Source organism: Acartia tonsa, chromosome 9 (assembly GCF_053477335.1).
Source record: "Acartia tonsa isolate MP-2025a chromosome 9, ASM5347733v1, whole genome shotgun sequence".
NCBI classification, from domain to species: domain Eukaryota; kingdom Metazoa; phylum Arthropoda; class Copepoda; order Calanoida; family Acartiidae; genus Acartia; species Acartia tonsa.
Window position 1 is genome coordinate 21022853 of NC_137268.1, and position 15594 is coordinate 21038446.

The 15594-nt window shown below is 38.9% G+C and overlaps 1 protein-coding gene across 2 annotated transcripts; it reads left to right on the forward strand.

Annotated features, from left to right (window-relative positions):
- Window positions 1–14147, forward strand: LOC145328480 (1-aminocyclopropane-1-carboxylate oxidase-like). 2 transcript variants are annotated; one of them, XM_080172183.1, is made up of 17 exons: window positions 1–35; window positions 349–390; window positions 887–938; window positions 6774–6831; window positions 7148–7218; window positions 7583–7652; window positions 8479–8563; window positions 8910–9020; window positions 10145–10204; window positions 10686–10714; window positions 11130–11175; window positions 11592–11658; window positions 12110–12152; window positions 12718–12772; window positions 13218–13272; window positions 13612–13677; window positions 13990–14147. In XM_080172183.1, exons 1-17 carry the CDS (start codon window positions 3–5, stop codon window positions 14043–14045), a joined length of 999 nt encoding a protein of 332 aa, XP_080028309.1. In that variant the 5' UTR covers window positions 1–2; the 3' UTR covers window positions 14046–14147. The 2 variants fall into 2 exon arrangements, with proteins under 2 accessions (XP_080028309.1, XP_080028308.1); XM_080172182.1 differs by having other exon boundaries at window positions 10145–10200; window positions 10682–10714.
- The last annotated feature ends 1447 nt before the right edge of the window (window positions 14148–15594 follow it).

The window sequence follows — 15594 nt, forward strand, 5'->3', positions numbered from 1 at the left end:
AAATGTGTCAAGAATCTACTGCTGAAAAAATTCAGGTATTTTTGCATTTGCAGAAGCTTTCATGGCGTTAATTGAGTTTAGTTTTTTTTCTGAATAAAAGATGGTAACCCGTCATTTTTAATTTCCAAATATAACCCGAGCTTTGTAGAATTTTGTAGGTGAAGATTTTTAAAAAAGAAGTTGTGGTTGTTTTGTCTCATTTAAAAGTTAAATTTGTGTAAAATAGTCTTCCTTCAGATAAGCAATCCCTTGTATACGTACAATTACATCGTCATTTACATACTTAACAATCCGATGAAATAATAGAAATTGTAGAGTACCTTCGCTCCCAAAACTTTTTCTTTTTAGATTGTTGATGTATCAAGAATAACCAAAGAAAATCCAACCCAGGTTTCTATCATATCAAAGATGTTTAGAGAACATAAAAAAGAAAAAGAGAAAAAAAAGAAGAATAAGAAAATGAAAAAAAAAATTACATATCTGTAATAAATGTCTTTTGTAGCATAACCGACAGACTGACAGACAGAGTAAGTTGTATCTTTGATGCTCTTTGGTGAGGGGACTATAATTATAACAAGGATGACAACATCCATAACATGGGCATATGTCATAAGATTCTTCACTAAAAATTTCAGCTGTCTAACTTGTATAGGGGCCGAGAAAATCACATTTCCCCTATAGCGTTACGGAATGACGGACTGATGGACGGACAGACGGACAAAGTGAATTTTAGAGTAGCTTCGCTACTAAAAAGAGGGGGAGTAAAAAAAAACTGAGATGATTTTAAGAATTTTAAGAGATAATAATAACTGCGTTGCCACTTTTACACATTTGTTGTTTGTGGAGCTTCGCTGTTATGGATGGTGTCATTCTTGTTCTTATTTAGGAAGATTACAAAATTGTTGGAGAATCTATACACAAAGCATTTGTTCATTTAGGTAAATTTTTAAGGACAAAATTATAATTGAAATGTCTTGCAGTATGAAGTTTTATTGAAATAATATTTCAGTTGCTATGTTAGATAGTGAACTGAAATTTCGTGTAAAGTTTTTTTCTGGCTAAATCATATATGATAATTTCGTATAATTGTGGTATCCGCCGAGGATAAATGGCAGACACCGGAGTTCAATTAGATTACGGCAGTGTGACAGACGTGGACACCTTACTATAGAGAAGCTACGCTTCTCTAGCATTCACTAGATAATAATCAACATCTATTTCAGTTGTCACTTTATTGAAGGTTTAAAGGATACTAAAGCTATATACAACAAACAATAATTACATGGATAGGAATAAATAATCATAACATAAAAGCACTATAATACATATACAGTGGTCAGTTTGGGGCAATAATGATCCCCCATCCCTGAAAAGGGTGGGGGAGAATTAAGAATACAGTTAACCATAATAAACATGACAGATTCAATCATTAATTTTAAGCATAGGGAGGGGGTCATCAGACCCCTTCCCCAGGACTCGGGGGAGGGCCATTGACCCTCCACCGAACCCCAGATCAGGGGTGCCATAGGCATGGCTCACGGTTGCCGAATACCACAACTCTCCCCTCGGAAGGCTGGGAGAGGGTTTCCCTACCAGACTTCCGACAGTGGTTGAGGCCTTCGGTCCGCTCCTTAGGGCTAAGATATGTACAAACGATAATGATTCAATGGAATCCTAGTGGTGAGTGTTTCTCAGGGTTGATGGGCTCCCAATGTGGGATAGAAGGCAGAGGCTGGCTTGGGTTGGACACGTTGGTCAGCGCCAGCAGGTGTCAGGTTGGCTGGTGGCACAGGTGTTGCTGGAACGGTCAGCAGTGGGGCCTGCTGGTTGTTGTTGGCAGCGGCTGGGGCGCTGGCTGCCAGGTTGATCGTCTGGGCAGCGGCCTGTCCTCCTGAGGGGCCGCGGGGTCGGCCAGAGTGCGGTCCTGGCCTACCTGGGCGGTCATGCCCGCTATCAGTCGATTGCATAGACACCATCTCCTCGGCTGCTTCCCTGCCAATGGGAATGGCATCCCAGTCCACTGAAAAGTCCCGGGACTTGGCATGGGGGAGCCTGGCTCTAGCCATAGCTTTCCTATACAAAGCTGGATGGTACAGGAACACTTGTGACATCGCATTCAGGGCTGCTCGGATGCCTCCTTGTGCTGCTGCCAGAGAAATGATGGTTAGGTCCCCCAGCAGTTTGAGGATCAACAACAGCAAGCACAGTATGGCTGCGCCATCTCCCCACTCGTGGATAGCTTGCCTAAATCCAGCCCAGACATCCAGGGCGGCCTCTCCTTCCTCCGCCAGTCGGTCAATGTTGTAGGACACTATCCCATGGTCTCCTGTGGCCAAACAGCTGCCTTGCTGAACGCAGGAGCCATAGGATAGGCCGGTCAGCATGGCGCTCTTGTATGCTGGGAACGCCAGCAGTTGTTGCCAGTCGTTCAACTCAGCCTGCAAATACAAGCCCCCTGAACTGAAGTCATCTAAGGGCTCTGTCAACAATTGCTTAGGCGTATCCAGCGGGGGTGGCCTCTTCTTAGGAGCGGGGGTTAGCTCTATCCAGCCTTCCTCCGCGTGCACCGTCAGGGGGTAGGTGGAGGAGCAGGGAATCTTGGTGGCGTGTTCACTATATACTCGTGTCACAGCGTCTACAAATCCTGTGGGTTCTACTGGCACTTTGTCCCAACACTCCTTGTGTTCGCGGACAACGTATTTATGGCGTTGGCAGGTCAGCTGCAGCAGGATGTCTCCCCTCAGTACTGAGAACGTGCTCCCCTGGACACGCACCGGGTGGGCCGGGTCTAGTTGCTGGAGCTTCCAGCAGTTGGCCGCTACTTCTTCTGCTGCTGTGCTTTTCATGCGCGTTTCCAGGGTAAACCCAATATAACCTGCATGTATTTGGGCTTGTAGGGGGACGTCAACATCCCTGGCCGACACTCTGGGCAGCGCAGCCGCTGCTGGGTCAGCTGCCACGAACAACGCTGGATGGTTGGTGGCATGGGCCTCGAAGTCGCAGTTCACAATCGAGGTGGGGTTGGTCATGTTGATGAAAAACTGGGCCTGATGGTCAACCAGGTATGCATCCATCACTAGGCTGGGCTGGAGGCTGCGGATCAGCCTCAAGGGGCAATCTCTCCCCAGGTGGTCCCACACGTAGGTTGCTTTCCCAGTGATGCAGGACAGCTCAGAATGGGGACACTCCAGGGTCAGGTGGTCAGATTGGGACTCCACCCGTCCATCCTCTACCACATAGGTCTCTTCCTTGACCAGCAGCCGTCGCTCCTGGAGCACTAATTCATTGCGGTACAGCTGGCCCTCGAAGTGGACGTCCTCCCCTTCACAACCAACCCCCTCAGGGCTGTTGACGAGGGCGCCCACCATGTCGATGGTGAAGAACAGGGGATGGTTCAGCTGGAACGTCAGTGGCTGGGTCTTGCCTGGCAGCGTGTAGACTCGGTTCCTGGGCCCAGTCAGCTCTACAATCGGCCGCCGTGTGACCGTCATAGTGGCAACGCTCACACTTGGCAGAACGGTCACGGCGGGGCTGGGTGCGTCTCTCCTCTAGGCTAACTTCCACAGGCGTTGGGCAGTCTCGAGCTCGGTGGCCTCTCCCCTGGCAGCGGAAGCAGCGGCCTGGAACCTTGTCATCTGGAGCGACCTTCCCCATCTGGTGGAGACCCGGAGCCAAGGCGCCAATCTCCATTGGCTCCGACTCATCATACTGGGGCAACTGGATGCTGGCAGATCCAGTCAGCCTGTCAGTAGAGTCCACTAGGCACACACCTTCCTTCAGTTGCTTAGTGATCATGGTGACGGTAAACATGGCCTTACGAGTGTACTCAGGTACACTCGTAATTTCATGTCCCATCATGATGCGTTTTACATTGGCGTTATGAATTCCACGATTTAATTCGTCCACCAACAACTCAAGATCCTCATGGCTGTAGGCGTCCCGATACAGGGCACATTTAGTGGATATGTACGCCTGTATCGGTTCTGTCGAGTGTTGCTTGTAATCCCTAAACGCTTGTTTAAGCGTTTGGGATTCAAAAGCAGGACGAAATAGCATTTCACACTCGGCCTTGACCTGCTCGTAGGTCAAGGCTTGGCCTGCCTCGCCAAACAGATGGGACGCCATTTCCGCCGCTTGCCCTACCAGTGACAGTAGGAGGGCGTTGCGGCGGTTGAGGGAATCATGAGGTGGCACGCGGTAAGCCGCCCATGACATCTCGAGTCTGCGGATATGTGACGACCAGGATTGCTTGGGCGGCCCTCTATACTCCAGCAGATTGCTCAGCATCAGCTTGCGGTACTCGGCTGGGGCCGGCTGAGGGTCATCCTGGAGCCATCCTGGGGCTTGCGGCTGGTCCATCGGGTCAACGGTTCAACGGCGGGACACAAAGTTATACAGTACTAAAAATGAATGGTTTGTCACTTGAGGCTTCCTAGCCTAACAGCCAACACTGTTTGTATCACTAGGTTGGTAGTTTAGTTACAACTGTATAACTTAGCTGTACTTTGGCACTAGTTGGGTTCTGAGGTTGTAGAATAGGTAGATGTTGAGGGTATGAACTGCTGTCAGGAACTGATTGAGTTTTCCTTTATCACACTAGAGCTAGAGGGAGGGAAGCTTGTAATTCTTTATTTGCTAAAATTACCCCTGTTGGATGCTATGGAGTAGCTCCGCTCCGGTGTGTGTGTGTGCGTGAAATCTCCTGTCCTCGCAACGCGCGTACGCACCGTCAAATCCGCGCACACGGGGAAAACGCGCACTTTCCCTCAACTCGCTCTCTCATTGGTCCGCTTTGTCCGTTGAATTTATGATATTTCCGCACTCTGTTGCGCTACCCGTGAAAGGCGCTCTGTGTGCCCGGTCGCTAGCCCCACACTACAGACGGACTTAGTCTAGTGTGGGTAGGAAGGGGGGAAGCGCGTGAGGGGACGGGGGTAACTCCGTCCGTTCTCCCTGTGAGGGAGGGGGGGTAACTGTGTGCTGGTGTAATAGTGCCTTTTCTTCTTAATCCTAGGCTTATCTATTATATCACCCTGATTGTATTTGCCTTCAATGGAGGGGGGGCTCCTCCCCTTCCTCTGGAATAAGGGGTGTATTGTTGTTGTGCTGGAGGTTTGAGGTGATTTGATTGTGTATCAGGGTCTTTATTATATTACATCTAGCTTCTATTTTTGTCCTTATCACAATTACATAACAGATTTGTTTACTAACCCTGTTCTATTTTTAGCTGTTATCACAATACACAATAAATCCAAGCCTGTTCTATTTTTAGTTTTATCACAACACAACAATTTGTTTGCCAAGCTTTGCTCATAAATCTATTGTTTAGCCATCACACCAGGGTGGTAATCCCTGCAAATGTGATATAATATCTGTTTTTCTAGATGGGCGGCTGCGTTGTAGCCTCTCAGGATACTTGGAGTTGACGTAGTTTTCTCTGTTTTGGTGCACTACACTCGTATGTTGGCTCGCAGCTCGCAGCTATGTGGCATGTTTCAGCCTATCAGCGGCAGGGAATGTCCCGTCCTGCTAGCGCCGCTGATCCAAATCCGGCTGATGGCGGCAGGGAATGTCCCGTCCTGCTAGCGCCACTGGTACGGATCCTGCTATCTCTCTCAGTAAGTTGGCCTATTTTCAGCCGTTTACACTTATTTGGCTTGTTTCAGCCGGTCCGCAGGCCTGTTTCAGCCCTTTGAGCGCTCGATTCTCCGTTAGATGTCGGCGCTTCTCGCGGTTCTTTGTCAGGTTTCGCTGTCTTGCTTCCACAACTGCCGGATGCAGAGTTAGACTTTGCTGTCCAGGGTGGGTAATTCAGGTTGCTTGTGTCAGTTTTGCCAGTTTCACTGCTGGGAGTACCTTGGCCTCAGATGCGCGTCTGCTCTACACTTGTGGTTTGCCGTAATCTCACACAGCTGTCACCAAAAGTTGTGGTATCCGCCGAGGATAAATGGCAGACACCGGAGTTCAATTAGATTACGGCAGTGTGACAGACGTGGACACCTTACTATAGAGAAGCTACGCTTCTCTAGCATTCACTAGATAATAATCAACATCTATTTCAGTTGTCACTTTATTGAAGGTTTAAAGGATACTAAAGCTATATACAACAAACAATAATTACATGGATAGGAATAAATAATCATAACATAAAAGCACTATAATACATATACAGTGGTCAGTTTGGGGCAATAATGATCCCCCATCCCTGAAAAGGGTGGGGGAGAATTAAGAATACAGTTAACCATAATAAACATGACAGATTCAATCATTAATTTTAAGCATAGGGAGGGGGTCATCAGACCCCTTCCCCAGGACTCGGGGGAGGGCCATTGACCCTCCACCGAACCCCAGATCAGGGGTGCCATAGGCATGGCTCACGGTTGCCGAATACCACATAATGACATGAAACTATGAGTGGACCATTTAAGTCCTCCCAACCCTTTTTATTTAATATCGCAGAATAAATGTGTTCCTAACCATGGATCTAATGGGATAAGACAATAATCGATAAATTGATGTACATCCCCAATGATGATAAACAAATTTACTATTCTATAGATTGTGATTAGTGTTTGAAACGTTTGGACCCTCGACTTAATGAACCAATCAATCAAAATTCAATAAAATCAAATTAAAAAGGGACTAGTGTAATAAACAGCCCAATTTGCTAGCCCCTACAGTCCCCTTCTATTCATTGCTTAACTTAACCAAAAATAACTCTATTTATATTTTACATTTACGGTTAAAGTTAAGGTACCAATAATGTTTTTAAGGTTTTGCCTATATTCAAAATCATGGAGTTGAAAAAGACACAATAGTAAATGCTTTTAGGTAAGATTTTTTTTCCAGTAGATTAGAACCGGTTCTCAGCTATACTGAAAATAATATAAAGCATCGTATTATAGACATGTTTCCATTAATATCAAAGTAAAAAGAAATATTACAGTTCTGTTAGCCTTGGCCTTCGGCCCCTTGGGCCTTAAAAATTGCTAATAGCATCGGTAATTTAAATACAGCTGAGTCGCTACAAAAGTAAAGAAAACAATTTGCTGGCAGACGAAAAAGGTCCCCACTACATGAGCCAGATAGTTGTCTGGATTATACATCTATACTTATACATTCATTGCTAAAAAATATATTATTGTAGTTGTTCTATGGATTTTTTCAATCTACCAACTGAGGTTAAGGAAAGAACTTCTAAAGGATTAGATCTGCAAGGTAATATTTTAACTACTAAAGAAACCTTCTCCATAAAAAATCGGCGCTCTTACACAAAGTACACTCTTCAGCACAACCCCCCTCCCCCCCCCCATCCTTGTTTCAAAATAAATAAAATAAACAAGGGGACAGGGTATTTTTTTATTACTTCAAGTCAAGTAAGGTTAGGTTATGTTAGGTGATGAAAAGCCCCGTAGGGTAAGGTCACCGCAAGTATGGGTACCGCAGAGTTAGATTCCCCTGAAGAGTTTAGACAAAGGGTAAAAACTACCCCAACCCCTGATTTTATTTTTAACAGGAAGAGGGGGTTTTTGAGTGCCCGACCTAAATATCAGTATTTTAACAAGGACATATATTTGCAAAGGTTGGGTAAAAGAGGGCTCAGAAATATTTGATCAAGATGAGAATGGACAAATAGCAGAACACGAAGTCAGGTATACATTCACAGAGGATCACAACAACTTTCAGTGGTCGAAAAACAAGAACACATTATTGGAAAACACAAAAACTTTCATATGCATTCTTTATGTTTTAATATTTACTTGCGGCTTCGCCCATAGCCTAAAAATTTTTTTGGGGGGAGGGGCGGGATATTCGAACTTCCCTTCTTTGATTTTAGTTTCAGAAATTTTTTTGGCGGTGGTATTTTTCATTTTTTAGGGGGGGGTTGGGGGTGTCCCTTAGCTTAAAACATTCCAGAACCAGTAGGTATGTTCCCTAAAGAGTAGAGCTTAATCGGTTCAGTGATTACTGAGATCTTAAGCTTTAGACAGACAGACATCGTTCTACTTTGTATTATAGATAGTTTTATAGAAATACTAACAGACCGATTGATCTAATTAATCACACAGAAAATCATATTTTCAAATAGCGTTACGGACTGATCCAGACATACAAAGTGAATTATAGAAGGACCTCATTACTAAATATTAAAAAACAAATATATTTATGTCTATAAGTAACACAGCATAAACATCCTTATAACATTAAATTTTAATACAGTAAAATAATTTAGTTCTTTTATTTTGTATTCAGTGAATGTAAATTGGAGAAAAATTTCCTCCACCGATATTTTAGGGTTAAATGAATAAAAAAAGACATATTTTACTCAATGTTTTCTCTGGCTTCGTATTCTCCGTTGTAATTTAGATTATATGTTTTTTTTATTCTGAAGTGTGAACGCAATCTGTACTTCCAGCCCCCAATGGCATTCTATAATTTTGGAAATAACAATTTGCTGATTTTTTTCCTTTCTTGCAGGGAGACCTATGACATGAAAAATATTTCTGGTGGAGGAATATTTCCTGACACTGGTTGCCCGACACTAAGACCTGCACTTACAAAGGTGATTTCATATAACCTGGACAATTAGGTACAACAATAAATTAATAATTTATAGATATATAACTCAGACAACTACATGGGAACCTTTTTCGACTGCTGGCAAATTGCTTTCTGCCCATTTGTAGCGACTTGGCTGTGTTAGTATTTCTGACTATATTGGCTGATATTCAAAGACCAAATTGAAAGTCGGTACAGGGTCCACGGGTTGGGGATACATTTTTTTCTTTAAAATCTTCAAAAATTTATTTGAAATACTTGTTGTTATGAGAAAAAAAACTTTGGGGACCAATATAATTCCTTTAAAAATAACTTTAAAAAAAATAAAATATATCTATTTTTATTATTAGTTGACAGAAGCTTCTGTAAGCCTAACATCCCGACTGTTGAAAGCGTTGTCCGTGGCTTTGAATCAAGAGTTGGACTATTTTGACAAGATGCACCTTGGCATGATGGCTCAGGTCAGGGATAGGACAATGGACAATCAATTAAGACCTCCCCCTTATATTTATCATTAACATTATTGGTGGATAAGCTTGAACATTTAGAGAAAAATGTTTTTCTTATTTTTTAACATTTCATAATTTTTTGATTTAAATTTTAAATGAAGGAGAGTTCAACATTTAGTGGCCGCTAAATGGGGGGGGGGGGGTTGAGGAGAATGAGATATAAAACAGATCTATAGCACGCCAGGCTACAATTGAATCAAGACAAAAGTAAGTGCCGAGCTCTGGGACCTATGTATGGTGAAATTAGACATAAAACCATGATGATTCCAGGTAAAACCAGAATATTTCAGCGGGATCTTTTTGAGAAAATTAGATTTGAAAATTTTAGGTTCAATTTTCACCCCCTAGGAGTTGTCGTATAATCATGACAAGAAAAGCAAAGATTATTTATTTAAAATTTTTAACAACTTTGCTTTTATGAAGTCTTTCATAAAACCTCTCTATATATGATTTATTTAAGGCAGAATTTCCGTGACCTTAGCAAAGCAAGTGATAAAAATGGCCATTAATTAACTCCCTTCAGGAGTGGTTTTATAAAGAACTTTATAAAAGCAAACTTGTTCAAAAATTTAAAAAAAAATCTTTGCTTTTCTTGTCATGATTATGCGGCAACTCCTAAAGGGTGAAAATTGAAATTGAAATTTTCAATTCTAATTTTCTCAAAAAGATACCGCTGAAATATTTTGGTTTTACCTAGAAACATTATGGTTTTATGTCTAATTTCACCATACATAGGTCCCAAAGCTCGGCACTTACTTTTGTCTTGATTCAATTGTAGCCTGGCGTGATAATATAGTTGTATATACAGATAACCACCTCCTTTCCTGTTTCAATCACCTTTTTCGTCTGCTATTAAAAGGTTTTTAGCTTCTTGGCTGTGTCAATACACACCACACCATTGGTTGATTTATAATGACCTAATTGAAGGTCCGCACAAGGACACTGCGATGGGGAGATACATTTATTTAACCCTTTCTCCTTCTAGTGTTTATTTAATGATATTAATATAATCAGGCACTTTTCATTAAGACTTCATCTACCATATAATTGAAATAAATTGATTTGTTTTAATTTAGGGAAGAATAGATTGTCCAAATGCAACAACATTGAGATCTCTGCATTATCCACCAATTAGGAATACCAATTTAACAATTAAATCTAAAGAATGAAAATTATCTACATCTTTATATAAAAGTCTGTGCTTGTGACCCGAAGGATCTCGCTAACCGCTAAGCTGATATAATAGGTTTAAGTGGCATAGACACATAAATAAGGAAAAAATGCATACTAAACACAATTTTTAACGTCCACAGTTTACCTAAAAAACGAGTAAGCCGTAGAGAAATTACGTTTTGTAACTTTTTGTAACCAGTTGGATTTACAAATTTATTCTGCAATCCACCCGTTCTTTTTTTAAATGTAGAATTATTTCTGGGTAGAAATGTTAGGGGGGTAAAATGGCGGTAAAATGAGGTTTCAAAGGTCTGAGGGGGTAATATAATGCTGTTTTTTTTTAATTTTGAGTAGAGTAAAATAAGTGGTATAACAATTTTGATTTTAATGAGTTTCTCGACGGTTTGATTATTTATTTTGGTTGAAAAATTGCGTATTTCTAGTTCTGAAATGATAAAGCCAGGTATAATAAGGTAAGAATTTTTTTAGTTGTAAAGCTTCTCTATAAGTCTAATAGGTCTGGTTATTATAATCTGGTTAAATTATAATAACGGTTAAAAAGTTACTTAATTACATCTTCAAAAAAATGTAAAATTTTAGGGTTATATCACTAGCCTCGATACTAAATAACATTATTGCCAGGGCTCTTAAAAGATAAGACAGCTAAGGATAACTTGATATACACACCAATGATATTCAATAAATATACCATTTATTGGATTAAAATTATTGGTTGAGAAGCTTAGAAACTACGTGTTCAGAAGGAACCGATCTAAACTCAGAAAAAAAAGTACACAATTTTTTTAAAGCCAACGAATAATATAATATGATCATAAAACATTGAGTACCAGTGTACCCAATCCATGATAATTGATCATGTTATTGCAGATGTGGAGAACATTCTGATTATGGAACCATCACCCTATTGTACCAGGTTATTTTCCAGATATCCGGCCGGTTACTGGATATTTTACATCATACACGGGCGGAGCTACTGTCTATAACACTTTAATGCCAGGTCCAATAACAAGGATAACTAAGGGGAGCCAATCTTTCCCCTTCTGTCCAAACACCCGGGTTAAGTAGCACCCATTAGACAACCAACTCTTAATGGCACACCCATCCGATCTGTGCATCAGAATTAGATGCGACAGTTTTCGGCCAAGACACTCCAAGACATTACATTAATAATTATGAAGGACATCCAAGCTTTTTTGAAGGGGGTATAATAAGGGGTTTCAAAGTTTAAGTGGAGTAAACACTTTGTTTTTATTATAAAATCAATATGACTTAACCCAAAGTAATATTGATTTTTACTAATAGTGTCGTCTTTAAAAACTTGTTTTTTAGGATAGTATGGGAAGCTTGGAGGTAAAATCTGTGGAAAATAAATGGGTACAAGCAACGCCTATTCCAGGTTTTATTTTTTAATTAAATACTTTGTAAATCAAAAACTAAACCACAGAGGATCAAATATTAAAAGAGAAAGCAAATTGTCTTGGTTCTCTGTTGAACAAGGAGAACAACATTCATGAAAGCGAAGGTCAGCAAAGCAGACAGACAAACGAACATGGATAAATAAATATAAAGTTTATTTGAAATTCATCAATATATATAAGTCTAAAGAAAAACCTGTAAATTTATTCTATCCTTACTTGTATACTGGATGCTTTATACGAACATACTTACATTTTAGGACGTAGAGATGATTCGCTAAATCTGCCATGTACCCGATTCGCTCATAAATTAGTGTCTAATTGTATTACAGATTACTGTTATTTCCCATATGTCTGGTCTTAACCAATGGACAGAACATTTTTTATCTGTTTAAAATTATTTCACTCATGTTTTAACATCGTTTTTTTTAGAAACAATTTTGATCAATGTCGGGGACCTTCTTGAAAACTTAAGGTTTTTCATCAAACCAACTAATATTAATGTAGCATTTTTTAATAATCTTACTGTATAACACTCTACTGTTCTTATTAAAAACTACCTGTCTTGTCTGTTTCCGTGATTTTTATAATCTACTTGAAAACTAATTGAAAAGAGAAACCCTTCCGTATTCAAAAAAAAAATAAGTAGGACTATTTTTCTTGTGCTTGTTTTTTGGCTTAAGCAAAGATAGAAAGTATTATCCACCCCCCCCCCTCCCTCCCTTATTTTCATTTTATTTTGAAAAAGGGTTGTTATTTATGCTTCCTAGGCACTTTAAGGGAAAGCATCAAATTTAAATATCTTGCAGAATGATTGATAGACAATGGCTGATAAATTTATTTACATTCTTAATTATGATTCACAAAATTAACTAACCAATCTAAATTCAATAAAAAATCCCAAGGTTGTTAAGCCGCCAACGAATAAGGAAACGTTATTATAAGACTTTGGGGGCTAGTGTACTATTATCAGCCTAATGTCCCCTGTCTTTTCTGTATCCCAACCCCTTAAAGGTTTGATTGAACATAAAATGTTAAAGCGGAGGAGAATACCCAGCTACAAGGCACAGAGTTAGAATACCCCAAGAAGAATTAAGGAGAGTCCAGATTTTAAAAGACTAAAAATATGCGAAATGCCTTTTCTCAAAACAAGAACAATTTTATAAATAAGTCACTTTGCATAACCAAAATTAAAACATTCTATTAAGGTATTTTGTTTTTTAAAAACAATTTAAGTTTTTTAATTTTTTATTTTTGACAATTGAAAAATCTAAGGATTCCTCCTATAATAGTATTGTTATAGTCTCTAATAAAGTAAAACTTGTAGCGGGCTAAAATAACACCTCCTTTACCCCATCCACTTTCCCTCTACTGAATGAAAAAAACTGACCAATTAATAAGGTCCATGTTAGTATTCGTAACTGACGACAATAATTCCCCTGTCGTAATATCCACATATATTCTACATTCAGTATTAGTGTGATGTTAAGTAATAAAAGACTTTTAATGATTTTAAAAAATCTTTTAAAATGCAAACTACAGGAGAAAATGTCGACGACAATCAATTGCATTTTTTGTACATCCAGATGATCATGGTAAGTCTTAATCATTAAATTGGGGCTAAAATAGTTGTATAAGTATAGATATATAACCCAGACAACTATCTGCCCCAAGTGGTGGAGATCCCTTTCATTTGCTAACACATTGCTTTCTGTTCTTTTGTAAGGATTTGGCTGTGTTGTGTTCATTTTAAGACGCTATAAGATGATTTCAAAGACCCAATACAAAATCGGGACAGAGTCCAAACCCTGTGGGCAGAGTTACTTATAGCTCTACCCCCTCTATTATTTTACTTTAATATATATTAATCATTTTATATCCACGGAAAGCTGTTTATAATACGATGCGAGAAATAACTATTCTATCATATTTAGTTTTGATTGAGCCGTTGGAAGGACCGAATGAGAAATATAAACCGATCACTGCTATACAACATCTAGGTAAATTGAGTAGGATTTATAAATAAACAAAATCAATACAAATATAATAATATATCAATAGTAGTCTGATAGATAGATATACACAGGGGAAACAATTCTAAGTAAAAATTTCCCCTAACCCCCTTCCCTTTTTTCTCTCCTTCTTACTCACTCCACTACACTTACATTTTTATATTCGAAGAAAACTGGATATAATACGATGCTAGACATAATTTTTCGCATGGATGAGAACCGGTTCTAATCCATTGGATATTAATCGGTTTCAAATCAATAACAGAAATAATATTAGTTAATGATAGTTTCATTTTTCAGCTAACAGATTTGCAGCAACATATGGAGATGATTTCAATCTTTCACAAGAAAAATAGATCTTTCATTGTATGCAGCAGATGTGATTTTGTTTCACTTGTCGAAAAACTTCCCGTACAAATTATTTCAAGAAAATTAAAATACATTTTTTATTTCTGTTATTTACTTTTTTGTACTATTAAAATATAAGAATAGATGGGGCACGAACTATATGTAACTCTATCTACGGGGTTGGGACTTTCGAATATCAGCCAATATCGTCGAAAATATTAACACAGACAAGCTTCAAAAGAGCAGAAAGCAATTTGTTAGCAGACGAAAAGGGCCCCAACAACTTGCACCAGATGTTGTGCTGTGTTTAAAATAATTTAATCATCTTACAGAAAGAATCATAAATATTAAAATAATACAAAGGTTTAAAAACCAAAAAGCAAATACAAATAGCTTATAATAATTAGAGTTAGTAACATTGTAAATAATCTCACAGTGAGTTAGGTAGATAAGTTCAAAATTAAAAATATAACAAGTTGATAATGAGTTGGTGATCGGCGGATTTTCAATAAATTTTAATATATCATGTAGACATGTTAGATAAGCTTCAGTTTAAAATTTGAAGTCTGTAATTAAGTCACAAATTTTAGAACTAGAAATACTTCATCTTGATGACATGGAATTTAAATTCAAAGGTTTTACCGAACAGAAATTAAAGAAAAAAGTGAAGTGAATGTAAATAATTTCTTTACAAGTGAAAAACTATATGTTTACATTTACACTTTTATAATTCACTAATTATACAGCATGACCCTCAAAAAAGTATTTTTAAGCATCTGCAGCCCTTATTTCTCAATGAATTATAAAAAAATGCATATGTCCTTGTTCTCCACGTAAGTAGATATAAAAATATTTTTTTTACCTCCATTAACACCGGAGATTTTTAGAGCTAAAGTTTTGAAAAAGTGACTGAGAAAAAGAATTTTTTTTTGTTTCTCTTATTTTTTGGATGGTTATATTATGTTTTTCTGGCAACTGAATAATGAGACACAAAGAAAAACAAGTTAACTAATTATTTCTTTTTTATTCCACAAAAAAATATAAATTTTTAATGGCAAAAAATACTACTGAATGAATTGATTATTTGCAAATTTTAGGTTATTTATTAACCCTTATTTGAGAAAAGGATTAATTTTGACAGTTGCTCCGCCTACTTTTCTGACATCTCAATAATTTAATAGGGGGTTAATTAAGCTTTTTAGACAAAAAAATCATTATGTTTTAATTTTATTTTCTTCATAACTTTTTTGTTATTAAAGTTAGGATTGTGAAACAAAAACAATTTTCCTGCTATTGTGGTATTCGGCAACTGTGAGCCATGCCTATGGCAACCCTGACCGGGGTTCGGGGAAGGGCCAAAGGCCCTCCCCCAAGTCCTGGGGAAGGGGTCTGCCGACCCCCTCCCTATGCCTAAAATTAATGATTGATTCTGACAGCCTTATTATGGTTAAGCTGTATTGTTAATTCCCCCCACCCTTTCCAGGGATGGGGGATCATTATTGCCCAAACTGACTATTGTATATGTATTATATTGCTTTTATTTATGATTATTTATTC